At 41.0% G+C, this 13,208-nt stretch overlaps 1 protein-coding gene across 1 annotated transcript in view; it reads left to right on the top strand.

Annotated features, from left to right (window-relative positions):
• LOC144796946 (aldo-keto reductase family 1 member C1-like) overlaps window positions 1-13,208 on the top strand; it is a 272,765-nt gene that overhangs the window by 99,433 nt on the left and 160,124 nt on the right. The window contains exons 2-3 of the mRNA XM_078668209.1: window positions 3,240-3,407; window positions 12,461-12,577. Of these exons, the coding sequence (XP_078524335.1) occupies window positions 3,240-3,407; window positions 12,461-12,577 (285 nt within the window). The remainder of the gene's footprint in view (window positions 1-3,239; window positions 3,408-12,460; window positions 12,578-13,208) is intronic.

The raw sequence follows: 13,208 nt of genomic DNA, 5'->3' as shown, positions 1-13,208 counted from the left end.
AACCACTGGAGCATATATCTTGAGACATAGCAAAGGCACATCGGGGTACCAGTCCCTACAATTTTGCCAAGTTTGGTGGAAATCCATTCAGCCGTTCGGGCTAAAAGTGAGTCCAACTGCCCTATGGAAATTAACATGGGGAAAACACGTTTTGGGACCCCCCTTTTATCTCGGCCCCTCGCTTGACGAATCCCCCCGAAACTTTCAGGGAAGGAGCGGAGCGCAGCGAGGCAGAGTTAAGGAAAATCACAGGCAGATACCTCGACCGGCGCCAAAGTTATTCCCAATAGAATGTTGCGATTTCCCTATGGAAAACAATCCTAACTATATATACCTACTGGCGAAATGTGCCCTAATTTTTCTTTCTTCAGCACTAATCATAATTTCTATGGCAAAATGAACCCCCTCATTTTGTTCCTTTGCAAATTAAATGTTTTAAGTGTTAACACTTTATTCCAATCAAGATGACTTCAGGTGTGCCATACTTTTGTCATAAGTAAGACTGTTAGCGATCTAGTTGTTCTTTAGAACACTCTGGGACATTCTGTCATTGGGCTATAGTTGGGCTACATCTGGCTGATATTTGGGCTACATTTGTTTTTTTTTGTCTCTGGTGGCCATCTTTGGGCTACATTGGGCTACATTGGGCTACATTGGGCTACATTTGGGCTCTAACATATATATATAGCCAAATGTAGCCCAATATATATTTTTTCAAAGTTAATTTTCGTAAAAACCACTGGAGCATATATCTTGAGACATAGCAAAGGCACATCGGGATACCAGTCCCTACAATTTTGCCAAGTTTGGTGGAAATCCATTCAGCCGTTCGGGCTAAAAGTGAGTCCAACCGCGCAATGGAAATTAACATGGGGAAAACACGTTTTGGGACCCCCCTTTTATCTCGGCCCCCGCTTGACGAATACCCCCGAAACTTTAAGGGAAGGAGCGGAGCGCAGCGAGGCAAAGTTAAGGAAAATTACAGGCAGATCCCTCAATCGGCGACAAAGTTATTCTCAATAGAATGTTGCGATTTCCCTATAGAAAACAATCCTAACTATATATACCTACTGGCGACCGCCAGTAGGTAATATATATATATATATAAATATATATATATATATATATATATATATATATATACAGCCAAAAACCTTCTCCAGTTTAAGAAAGGAAATCCGGGCCACTTGGAAATGCAAAGCGTATTTATTTAATGGCTTTCTCGACGCGTTTCGCAGGTGAAACCTGCTTTTTCACGAGACAGAAACCAAACACGAAGTGCTCATTATATACAGTCACATGTTGTACTATTCACATACATGGAAGACAGACTTGTTGGTATATCTACGGGCTGAGTTCGCTACTTTCAAACCTCGTCAGGCAACAAAAGTAAAGGCTGCAAATAACGTTAGAGTAACACGCAAGATGCAATTTCAATTCAACCAAACTGAAATTGTTTTAAACTGAAAATGGATAATTAGGATTCTTTATTGAAAGAAAGTTGGACTTTTGTTGCCTGACGAGGTTTGAAAGTAGCGAACTCAGCCCGTAGATATACCAACAAGTCTGTCTTCCATGTATGTGAATAGTACAACATGTGACTGTATATAATGAGCACTTCGTGTTTGGTTTCTGTCTCGTGAAAAAGCAGGTTTCACCTGCGAAACGCGTCGAGAAAGCCATTAAATAGATACGCTTTGCATTTCCAAGTGGCCCGGATTTCCTTTCTTAAACTGGAGAAGGTTTTTGGCTGTATATACTGGGACTCGCTATCCCATCCGGGGCCTGCCTTTGAAAAGCGGCAGGGTTCTAAGCGACTCGTTTGGTTGGATATATATATATATATATATATATATATATATATATATATATATATATATATATATATATATATATATATATATATATATATATATATATATATATATATATATAACATTTTATATATGTATGTTTAAATATTTTTTTAATTACATTTATTTCATTGTATTTGTTAAAATGTATATTAAATTAAAATAATTGTTTAAAGTTAATGTTATTATTTAATATATTTAACATGAATTATTATTTAAATACAAAAATCAAATATTTTGTACATCTATATTTTTAGTACATCGATATTTTTGTTTCAATGTTTTTGTACTTACAATTTTAAATCTAGGTTTTCAATATTTTTGACATCGATATTTTTGCCACAATATTTGTGTATGGGGATATTTTGGTAATCGATATTCTATCAGTGAACCATGAGTAGATAGTAACGAATGTATGACGTTACAACCATACATTTACAACGCATGTCTTTACAACGCTGTTTTTACATCGCAGCATCCTTTGCAACACACTCCATTACATGGTATGACACTACATCGCATTTTTAGAAACTACCTTTACAACGCATACCATTACAATGCATACCATTACATTGCATTTAAGCTAAGTATTGGATAGTATAGGGGTACAAATTACTATTCTAACTCCGGGGGGGTGCAACAGTAGGGTAAGTGTTGGATAGTGCAGGGGTAAAAATTACTATTCTAACTCCAGGGGGTGCAACAGTAGGGTAAGTTTTGGATAGTGTAGGGGTACTGTGAGTTGTTATGGTATGCGTTGTATTGGTATGCGTTGTAAAGCCTGCGTTGTAGTGACATGTGATGTAGTGTCATGCGATCTAGTGTCATGCATTGTAATGCGTGCATTGTAGTGACATGCGTTGTAAAGGATGTTGCGATGTAATGACTGCATTGTAAGTGTAGTGCAATGTAATGGTTGCGTTGTAAAGGATGTTTCCCAATAGTAACTAATTCACCTCTAAAATCTCCTGCTGCACATAGCAAAGAGAAAAGTAGCACCGCGAATGTTGGCGAGGTATAAGCTGCCACCGGTGGACCCGCCTTAGTTGTATCCTGCATTGTCTTGGACTCCGGTCAATCCTGTCAACCCAGAACAACCATATGCCAGTAGCCTGATGGACTCTCCAATGCAATAAAAGAGGCTAGTGTTAATTTCAAACCTTGCATAGTGTGAATGTATAAGTAAAGGTTTTAATAAACGTGCATTTACTCCATGGGTAATGTAGTAATGATGTAGTTCGAGTGTCAATCATTCTTTACGTAAGCAAATAGGGAGAGGGCTTACACAAGACAAAGCAGAATGTATGCCCACCCTGGGCTCCTAGTCATCTGATAAACTACAGACAGACTCCCATCCTCACAGTTCTGCTTTAATTAATGCTCTAGGTGCCCAAAGGTCAAACCAAGGCGGGTGTAAAAGCAGCAATTGAGGCGGGCTTCCGCCACATTGATGGAGCCTACTTGTACCAAAATGAAGATGAAGTTGGTGAAGCCATTCGGGAGAAGATCGCAGATGGCACGGTGAAGAGAGAAGAGATATTCTACACTGGAAAGGTAACATTAGAGGAAACTGGCTTGAATATATTTTAGTTCACAAGAGTCTTTTTGTGTCATTTTTCTGATGGTCAAACTTTTCCTTACAAGATTGTGGGAATTTACTATACTTATGGTCAGCTTTCCTCCAGTTATCAAAATTTGATCTGACCTCGCTGGGGTGGAATCTGAATTTAAATGTATGATGTCAAGAAGGAGAAGAGATCCCAGTCCCAGATATCAAAAGGTGTGCAGTTATACATCTAAAAGTTAATGTTCCTATGACTCATCCAAATGACGTCCCACTATACCCTTCACGCTACTGTTTGATCCATATGAGGACAGTACTTCCCACATTCCATTTCCTCTTACTATGAGACGGGTTACTCAGGAGTATTTCTCTGTCTCTGTAAAAGCCAGTCTTTGATGGTACTAAGATTTCTGCTGATAGTCTAAGTTGTGTGCTTTCCATATTGATTTAAGTTGGTCAGCAATACCTCTGGTAATGCGTAGAATACATCCAAGACTTGGTATGATGTTCAATCTTATTGCCACTATCCTTCAGAGCCAGGATACAAATAATCCTCCCTATCTGTAAATATCTTGGCAAATATTTGGTACTATACCAGCGATGTTTGCTTTGCACAAGGCATTTAAACATTCTATTGCTGTGATGGCAAGGAATTCACTGTTCTTTTCATTCCTTTAAAGGAATTGGTCTGTTCTATTACTTCCCTTTCCTCCCCACTCACATTTCTACATAGTGAGGCAATTTACAAAGACATTTATGATTACGGGAAGTAGTACTACAGGAGTCCTCTTTTACATATTCTTGCATGCCTTTGTGACCTGACCCCAAAAATGCCCAAATTGCTATTAGTGAAAGTGCAAAAACGAGTCCTTTTTAATTTCAAATTTTATATATGAATATAAATTGAATATTCCCAATTTATTCCCATTTTAGAGGTATTGGGGCCCCTTGGCTCACTTCTTCAGCTGACCACACATGTCATTTTGCACATGTCTCAGGGAGAGGACAGTCTCCAACTGCCTAAGAGAGTTACGAGGGAACATTCCACTTTTCCTCTCAGCTGTGTGCATCTGGTTGTATTATTTCAGCTGCAGCATGCACAGTGAAACCCTTTTATAGTTATTGGTGACCTAACAATTTTTCTAGATTCGATTTTTAGGACACTTAAGCGCACATGCAATAAGCATTTTTGTCTTCACAACGCAAATAAATACTGTTCAGCTGCAGCAAACCCTACTTTGCGATTCGGTGACCTGTTACCGAATCGCAAAATGGTTTTGAGGTTCCCTAGTAGGAAGAGGCGTGTTTAGGGCGTACCTTCCTAATACCGAATTGCATCGGTATGTAGGAATGTTTTGTGAGCGAAATGCAGTCGCAGAACATTCACCATTTTACCACCTACTTCAAGTAGGTGGTAACCCATTTGCACATGGGAAGGGTCCCCAAGGGACCACTTCCCTTTGTGTATGTGTGTTACAGCGTGTTTTTAAGAGCAGGCAGTGGTGCCAGGGACCACTGCCTGCTCTTATAAACCTGAAATAAAAACTTTTCATTTTTGTTATTGAAATGCATCCCGTTTTCCTTTAAGGAAAACAGACGGCATTTAAAAAAACACTTTTTTCAGAAGCAATCACGGACATGGTGGTCTGGTGACCCATCAATGTGATTTTACTGATTCCGAGGGGGTGGCAAATTGCTATTTAACTCATTAATATTAATGAGGTAGGTTGATTTGCGACCCCCTAGGAATCGCTATATGAAACTCTTCAAATTACAGTCCAATTATGCCCAGGGATTTGGCAGAGTCCACTATGGTCGGTGGGCAGTTTAGGGCTGTGATGGCCTTGATCCACGTCTGAACCTCAGGGTTGGCTTTAGAAGGGGAGATTAGGAGAAATTCAGGTTTCTTTGCGTTGAGTTTTAGTTGGTTAGCGGCTAGCATTTGGACAGTCAGTTTTAAGGTCTCGTTCAGGGAGAGGATGTCCTCCAGCAAAGAGATATTGATGTATATTTGGGTATCGTCTGCATACATATGTTAGGAAATGTTGGCGGTATGAAGAACTTCAGTGAGTGGCTCTAAGTAAAGATTAAAGATGGTGGGGGACAGGGTTGAGCCTTGAGGGACTCCGACCGTAACTGGAGAGGGAGGTGATAGGTTGCCATTAAAGAGGAATCTCTGTGATCGATTATGAAGGAAGGACCTGAACCATTCTAGGACCATACCATCCAGACCCGTCCTGAGATTGAGGCATTCGAGAAGTTTATCATGATTGACCGTGTCGAAGGCAGAGGATAGGTCTAAGAGGATTAGCAGGCAGGTTTTTCCTTGGTCTTGGTCTAGGGCTTGGAGGGCATCATCCACGATGTATAGCATAGTGCAGCAGACACCTGCCTATACCGTCCTCAAAATACCAAAAACACAGCCCGTGTACCAACGTGGGACCGTCACCTGACCAAAAACCCATGGAACATCGCCTGCATTATCCTGAAGAGTGCAGTACTCCAGGGAACCTCACTCAGCGCTTTGGGGAATGATGTTCAAATGAACAAAATAGATTCTGCTGCTAACACACCGCGCCACAGACCCACTTTAACCCTTCAAGCCACGTTTATGCCTCCATGGTGCCATGCCAGTTTCGCTCGAACTGGGGGGGACCCTTGAGTCTCCTGCTGATATTCTTGTGCTGCACATAATTATTACCTGCATCATCCCAAGTATGCGCTGTATGGGTGGCCATAACCTGAGGCTACACTGCGCCCCTACTGCCCTGACCCGTGCTCACCTCCACTGCTTGATCCTCCACCGTCTTGCGGGCACCATCGCCAGCACCTACCCACCATTCGGTGCAAGACCTGACCGGCTAGCCCTCGTAACTCACCGCTGTAGCTCCTGGTCGGCTTGTCCTGCACCCTGGCTGGGATGCCCCCATGAATACCTCATTGCTGGCTGAAGTTGTCCGTGTGCAGTCAACCAACGTCTTCCCCCAAGCACTGCCGTACTGGCTGCAGGTGCCAGCAATCGAGCGATATGCAAAATAACCAGCCTGATAGGGGTAAAAGGATGCTTTATTTGGACAGGTATGCAACTTCAAATTTACAACAATATAAAAAAGCCTCACTAATACAAAGTCAATATCCTAACAGCCCCCCCATCCTTAAGCCATTCCCCACTATAAAACTAGCCAAAACACTCTTCTAACCAACCATCCTCTTTCTTTCACCCCCTGCCTTCCTCCTGTCTCAATCATCGCTCCCCTGTGTTCCCGCTGTCCGAACCTACTCTGCAATGCCCACAACCCTTCCTGCCTGTCTCGATCTCCTCAATTTCTGCCACTAGGAAAAACTTTTTTCTTGTCCTCCCCCTTACTTCCAATGTCAATATATCCAGTACAAACTTTTGAACTGTGTGCAAAGATGGCAAGGAGAAACTAAAGTAAATCAGTACAAAAGTAAAAAAACAATCTTATCAAAGCACTGCCGCCAGAACAGCTAGCTCCAAAATTTTGCTCGAGCTAGAGAGCCACAAAACAAAGGACTGTTTCCTCAAAGCCCCCATACTAACAGGTGTTTTAAGCTAAAGTAACCGCAACATTTTCTTTTATGTTCAATAGATATAGTTCATTATCTATAAAAGAAAGGTGAACACCATCTTGCCTAAAAATGTTTAAATCTTCTTTAGTTATGTCATTATCAGCGACCCAGTTTACCCAATTGATGTTGCAAAAAAGATGCATCTCTCTATTAACTTTTCTCCTTGCCCTCTCAACAGCTGTAAACTTCTCAGCCCGCCATATCCTCCTAGGCATGAGCACGGTCAGAATCAATTTTGTCTTGACCCAAGATCTGACAATTAAATCTAAATCAGATTTAATCTCTATTATTAAACCTAAGCCTAATAATTGAACTTAATCTTGTTTGCCCACATGTAGTAACAAAATATCAGGAAATGTTTTTATTGTTAATAATTCACTCAACCATGGCAGTAGCTGGCCTCTTTTCATACCCCCCACCACTCGATATTTATATCATCACAACGAAAACCAAGGTTTTTCCCAAAATGCCTTTTTTCCGCTTGTTTCGCAGCCCATTTTTACAAAAGAATGTCCAATTATCCAAATGGTCACAAGAGCCATAGAAGGACCTGAAATATGACCTGAAAAAGAAACACAAAGTTAACACTTAGACAAACTTTAAAGAACTTCCACCTTCATAATATATCGACCTGAACTCTTGGTCTCTTTGATGGTGATACCCAACCTAGAAGCTTCGGATGCAGCACCAATTCGAAAAGAGTACGTATCACAGCGGAAAGGATCTTCTCCCAAATGACACAAGGCTTTTCTCATTACCGCCAGTACCTGAGAAGCCTTAAGACGAGAGCCGGCTTGATGTCTAAAAATTCAGAAGAAGCACCACCAGCAGCCTTGAAATCCTGCCAAGCTTTCATTGGACATAATGAACCGAAATTCTTCGAAGAATATAATTTGCCCCTTTACCTACCTGATCCGTTTTTCGTATTGCTTCCTTGGAAATAACCACATTTTTAACTTTGAGATCCTCGTTAAGACCTTTACCTAAAAGCTCTGAAATTCTAAAAGCTCCAAAAAATAACCTACACATGCATAGTTTAAATAATGAATATTCAAAGTGGGAAAAACAAATAACAGGGAAGCTCTTTAGTATGGCAATAGCATCTTCAATGATTCAGGCTCTCTAACACGTTGGCCTTCTTCTCCACTTTGCCCAACCTTGCAAAAGCTGCCTCTCTATTTCACCTGCAGATGGCTCATAACCACAGAAAAATGTTCCATACAAATTCAGACCCTCCAGTTTACCAGTGACCGTAGTGGCTGAAATGTGTCTTTCTATGTTAGCCATAATGAAATGTATAGCATCATTTCTACACATCTCCAAAAAATCTAAACTATGTGCCTTATAAGATGCACCTGACTCCAAAAATTCTAACCATGTTTTTCTATAGGTTACCTTGGAACACACTGCAAGCGACTTTTCAACTAGCTGAAGTATTCTCATTCTGCTAGCTCCCATACCTCTTTAGGAACATGTGTTTTTTGCAGATCTGCTCCGGGCGCCAAACCACAGAATTTCTGCCATTGGGAACAAGATAATGCATCTGTAATATTGTTATCTGCTCCTGGTACATGATTAGCTTTAAAAATTAGTTATACATCAGACAACCTAACATAAATCTCTGTAACAATTTCAGTAAATGTTTCTCTAATAGCTTTCTGGCCATTGATCAAATCCTCCACAGTCTTGTTGTCAATGTTAAAAATGACAGTCTTGTTTGCCAGTTTAGTACCTCATACAGTTAAAGCTACTAACAAAGGGAACATTTTTAAAAAGGCTATACTTCTTTGTTCAGAAATTCATCTCTTTGGACATTTCTCAGCGCACCATCAACCTTCACAAAAGAGGCCAACACCATTAGCTCCTGCTGCTTCTGAAAAAATGTGTATCATCCATAAAATCCTCAGCAAGAGACCACATAGTGACTCCGTTGAATGCTCTCAAAAACATTAACCACACGTCAAAATCAGCCCTCATTGCTGTTGAAATCCAAATCCTGTGATGTGGCAGGGGGGCCCCCAGACATGGCAAAATCTAGCCTTCTACAAAAAGCTTTATCAGCTTTTACCACAGTGCAAGCAACATTCAAATGCCCAAAGAGACATTGAATTTGATTCAAAATTAATTTAGGTGACAATTTGGCCTGCTCTAACAGTTTTATGATTTCTTGTCCTGTAATCTTGCCTCCATTTTAACAGTATCTAACTTATGCCTAGAAAAACTAAAAATGTTGTAGGACCTTCTGTCTTCTCAGCCGCCAAGGGCACACCTAGCTCCTTAGCCACAGACTCAAATAGAAATTAGCCTTCTAACACTCTTATGGACTGGCTGCGCCAATAAACAAAAAGTTGTGTAAATAATGTGTGACGTTAACATGACCTGACCTGTAAGAAAAACACCACTGCAAAAAAGTACTAAAAGCCTCAAAGAGATTGCAAGAAATGGTACATTCCATGGGCAGTACTTTGTCTACAAAAAACTGATCTTCAAAATATATACCTAACAACGCAAAATCCAAAGGGTGAACTGGTAACAATCGAAAAGCTGATTTGGTATCACACTTAGCCAATTCCGCTTTTGTGCCCACCTTTCTGATCAATTCAAAGGCTATGTCTATTGATCCAAATTGTACCATAGTATCATCCTTTGATATAAAATTATTTACAGAATAACCTTGAAGCCAAGAAAGGTGCTGAATCATTCGAAACTCACCCACTGTTTTCTTAGGTATTACTCCTAATGGGAATACTATGAGATCAGGTAAAGTCCACGAAGAAAAAGGACCCGCCATTCTTCCTTCTGAAACTTCTGCAATCATCTTTTGTTTTACCAATTGTGGATGTTCATTTGCTGACTTAAGACTCTTTGCAAATCTATGAAACCTAGGACCCTGGTAGCCTAATCTGAAACCCCAAATCCAGCCTTGCCGCCTCTTCCCTGTAAGGGTAAAACTGTAGCCAAAAACATAAATTTTTAACGTCAATTGGAGTAAAAGCCTTTGTAACCAGTCTGAAATGTGCCACCTCTCCCATTGCCACCTCCCCTGTTTGCTTGGTCCCCGAAACATTTTAATATGGAATGCTTCCCTCCACATTTCGAACACTCGTGTTGATACCTGCCCAGTGGGCCCTTATGGGTTCAGCTTTGCTTCCCCGGCCCACGCTACGTTCACTACTAAAGTCTCCATTGCAAATCAAGCTCGCTGAACCTGAAAAGAATCCAAAGTCATGGTGCTAATGCTGCAAGGGTTCTTTTCACAATATCCTCTGTTGAAATTCAGCACGCACCTGAATTTGAGGTTTGAGGTCTATTCCAAATTCCCCACCAAGGTGGGCTTAGTAAGAAAAGGCTGATGCGGTACTGCTAAGCCACTGGCAGTGTGCATCATAGGAGGACGTCTTTGTGGGTACATCCACTGTGAACCATAAGTCGTTATCAACTTGCCCCCAAGGATTTTCTGGGAGAAGAACCAAACAAGCTCGAAATTCTTCATCATAATGCAGCCAAGCAAATCCCCCAAATTCCATGTGTGCTTTCCTAATCGTGTCAATATATTTAAATATGGTTACTGCCCTTTCAGGACATTTATTGATCCAGCTTTGCTTCCTCGTCCCACGCTACGTTCACTCCTAAATTCTCCATTGCAAATCAAGCGCACGGAACCTGAAAAGAATCAAATGTCATCATGGTGCTAATGCTGCAAGTGGAAGACTGCAAAACGCATGTTGTTTGCCACTGCTGTTAAAAACATGAACACAGAACAAAATAAAAGCATTTAAACACAATGAACAACACCAATATCGAACTGATGCCTGTAGTAGGACAAATGACTGATGCCTTGGATATACGCTAGCGTCTCACACGTATGGCTGTGATGAAACCATTACTTTCACTATTTTGAAGCGACTGAATGCAAAATACAAGTATTAAAATATGCTTTAGTGCATGGAAAGAATCAGATCACTGCTGAGCATGATGTATAATGCTGCCTTGCTCGGTGGGGGGCAGGGAGGGGCATTATTAGGTGCGCTTTTTTTTATGTATCCAAGGCAATTTAAGTTTTGTGCCCTCCACATGCTGAGGTAGAAAGAAAAAGCATACGAGAAAAACACATTACTTGCCACTGTACACTTTAAGAATTGGGGAACACGCTGCTGCTGAGAGAAAAACGCAGTCTAATTGCAAGAAGTAATCACATCAGCCTCAAAACTGAGGTGAACTTTGTTTTGAACAGAAGCTACACAAGTGTACGAGCAATATGCAGTCACTCAAACTTTAGAAAGCCAGTGGCTATAACGGGCTGTCCCATTGCCCCATGCTGGATGCTGTGGTGGGCGGAAGCAAAATGCGACTGACAGTGGGAACAGGCCAATGGGAGATGAGCACTAATTGAAAGCTCCTCTAATATCTCTGTAATATGTATGTATTTTTTGGGAAAAACAATATTCTGGCGATACAGCTTAAGCTAAAATTAAAAATTAAGGAGGGCTCCACCCCATTCCCACAGGGATCAGAAAGTACTTCTGGTCACCTACATCCTGAGGGTGCAGGTGGGACTCCCAGGGGACACACTAAGGTCAAAGGACAAATATAAGATGTTTCATTCACTTATTATGTGTTGTTGCTATTCTTACAGCTATTTCTCCATGCTATTCACATATTTTATCTAAATATAGTGAGGGCTCCAGAGAGAGTGGGTCTTATAATACTGAAAAACGTCTAAGGGCCTGATTACTAGTGCATGCTACTGTCGGGCACTGTAGTAGTGCATGTGATTTCACTGTTACTGTCCGGTATAATCAAGCCAGTACCGTGCAATTATACACTGAACCCCATGGAATGGAGAATTACTGCGTGGTACTGATTTTTCCGGTTGTAAAACCACATTGAATTCTGAGACCGCGAGGTTTTACCCAATACATTTACCAAATGTTCTGAACTGGTGGTAAATGTATGCGTGGATCTGTGGGTGGGGTGAAGGGGAGGGGAGAGGAGAAGAGCAGAGAAGAAGGGAGGGAAGAGGATGGAAGGAGTGGAGGGGAAGATAAAGATGTTTTCTGTTTACTAAAAAAATGTGGAAGTATGTTTGACTCTTGCTTCAGCCAAAGCCTCATCCAATTATTCCGGCTGAAACTATTAGCAAGAAACATTAGACCCTGGTCGCCAAATCCTTTTAAAACTGGGTGTGGAAGAGCCTAACAAGTCACAATCAGGCAGTAGAAACCAGCACATACAAACATGCCTTAATTTCTCTCTGCCTAACAAAATCAGGGGTGGAGGACCAGAAATCCAGTAGATGTAATGAGCATTTGCATATATATGCAAGCAGGAGACACTTGTAAGGCAATGTAGCTCACAATCATAGACAGCTGTTTTCCATAATTTGTAGCTGTTTATCACAATCTTAGATTTTATGTGAATTCCTTTACATTTGTTTTGTTCTTTTGTACAGCTGTGGTCAACTTTTCATCCTACAGAACTGGTCAGGCAAGGTCTACAAGCATCTCTGAAAGCCCTGCAATTAGACTACATCGATCTGTTTCTCATCCACTGCCCTTTCAGTCTAAAGGTAAAAGACATAAGCCCAACTCAATGACGAAAGATACTCACCCGGAGTATTATTCACTGTAAATATGTATGCATATTGTATAACAATAGTAACTATAGTAATCTGTCTAAGGCAATACATGGAACGCATCATATATTCATGTATGTCCTAGGGTGCATGCAGGGAGAAGGTGATGGACTACAGACTCTTCTGCAAGATTGTTTACTGCTTGTTTCCAACAAGGAGACCTGGTAAAAGGTGTTAATACCCAGATCTGTTTGCCATTGGCTTCTCCCAGTAATATCTCAGAAAGGGCAAACTACACCCAGAACACAACTCATATGATTAAAACCATTAAAACTTTGGTTACATTTTGTGGAAAAGTCATAAAACTCCATGCCTAAAATGTTGGAATGTATACTACTGTTTGGGAAGTCTAATGGCCACATGTATCAAATTTGTGTTCGCAAAGGTTCCGATTCGCAGAATCGGCCCGTTTGGATTTGGTGCGGTAGCAAAACAGGCTTTTTGCATGTATCGAAACCCATTTGGCGATTCGGTAACCTCTTACCGAATCACAAAGTGGGTTTGCGATTCGGTATTTGAAAGGGGTGTGTTTGGGGCGTCCCTTCCAAACAGCAAATCCTAATGG

Source organism: Lissotriton helveticus, chromosome 1_1, assembly GCF_964261635.1.
Source record: "Lissotriton helveticus chromosome 1_1, aLisHel1.1, whole genome shotgun sequence".
In the NCBI taxonomy this organism is placed as follows: domain Eukaryota; kingdom Metazoa; phylum Chordata; class Amphibia; order Caudata; family Salamandridae; genus Lissotriton; species Lissotriton helveticus.
This window is presented reverse-complemented; position numbering and strand designations above follow the sequence as displayed.